The sequence below is a fragment of the Merops nubicus genome, unplaced genomic scaffold (genome assembly GCF_000691845.1).
Source record: "Merops nubicus isolate BGI_N331 unplaced genomic scaffold, ASM69184v1 scaffold27513, whole genome shotgun sequence".
Lineage (NCBI taxonomy): Eukaryota > Metazoa > Chordata > Aves > Coraciiformes > Meropidae > Merops > Merops nubicus.
In genome coordinates, this window is record NW_008598660.1 from 7,397 (window position 1) to 8,534 (window position 1,138).

Here is a 1,138-nt window from a genome sequence, read left to right on the forward strand (position 1 = left end):
AGGGAATTTTTTAGCTAGTGGCTTCTCCACTGAAAGGCTGTGGAACTGAGTCATGTCTTCTGGCAGCATGGGAGCCACCTCCTCCATGAGGGACCAGTCCTTCTCTGGCATGAAGGGTGGATACGGTTGCTCAAAGGGCAGCGGCTTGCTGGGGGGATTGCTAGGACAGGTGAATGTTGCCACATAACCATCCTTGCTGGCAGAAACACTCTCATACAGTGGCGGGTCAAACTCGCTGACAGGAAGCTCTCCAAATATCGAAGAGGAATCAAAGCTGAGAGGGGAGGAGACCTTGCCCTGGGGCGTTTCAGCAGAGTAGGGGGAGACACTGGCGTGTTTCTGCTCAAAGGAGCTGGTGTTGATGTCATCCCGGCATAAGTACATGTCATCCATGTGCGAGGAGCCCAAGGCTGGGGGCTTTGAGAAGAGGTTGTCATCGTAGTGACTGGGAAGGCCTTTGGGAACAAAAAATGTGTTGTCACTGCTGATGTATGGATCGGGTGCCTTGGCCGAGAGCATCATCCCCCCTGCATCCCCCCCATACGGGGCAACTGGCACGGGATAGTCCTTCCGGCCCTCACAGAGCCCGTGTGCCTTCACGTACTTGATGCCTGCTTCCGAGTAGGCATCACCCACGCTGCCAGGACTAGCTTGGTTGCCACCATGGGATGGAGCAATCAGCTCTTCTGCATGGTACTTCAGCCCGTCGCTCGTGAAAGGGGTGAACTGGTGCCTCCGGTTGACCGTGGCCAGCTCAGGTGAGTCCTGAGCTTGCACGGTGGGTTCTCCTGCCTCACCCCTGTGCTTTGCTGCTCCTTTGGGCTCTTCTGTCGCCCCTTCCTTACAGGGGAGCCTGATGGGGCTCCTGCCTGAGGTGGCCATGCTGGGCAGCTGCCTCTCCCGGGGCTGTGGTAACAGCTCCTCCTTCCCACAGTCTGTGGCAGCAACACTTGGTTCAGGACTCGGATGTGTCCTGGAGCCTGCTGGCAAAGCTTTGGCTGACCCAAACCGCCTGCTCCCCTTGGGAAAGTCCTCTTTCCTCTTCGGGCTCTTCTTTGGGCTCCTGTCCTTGGGAAGGTTGAGCGAAGTCCTCGGCGAGCTGCCTGACCTCCTCCTCCTCTGCCTGCCTCCCTTCTCC

At 57.8% G+C, this 1,138-nt stretch overlaps 1 protein-coding gene across 1 annotated transcript in view; it reads right to left on the reverse strand.

The window, feature by feature from the left end:
• The window catches only part of LOC103769896 (zinc finger protein 469-like), a gene marked incomplete at both ends in the record, with an annotated part of 11,331 nt that overhangs the window by 7,385 nt on the left and 2,808 nt on the right, over positions 1-1,138 (reverse strand). Inside the window, 1 exon segment of the mRNA XM_008937136.1 lies at positions 1-1,138. This exon segment is cut by the window's left edge and continues 39 nt beyond it; it is cut by the window's right edge and continues 17 nt beyond it. Within this exon segment, the coding sequence (XP_008935384.1) occupies positions 1-1,138 (1,138 nt within the window).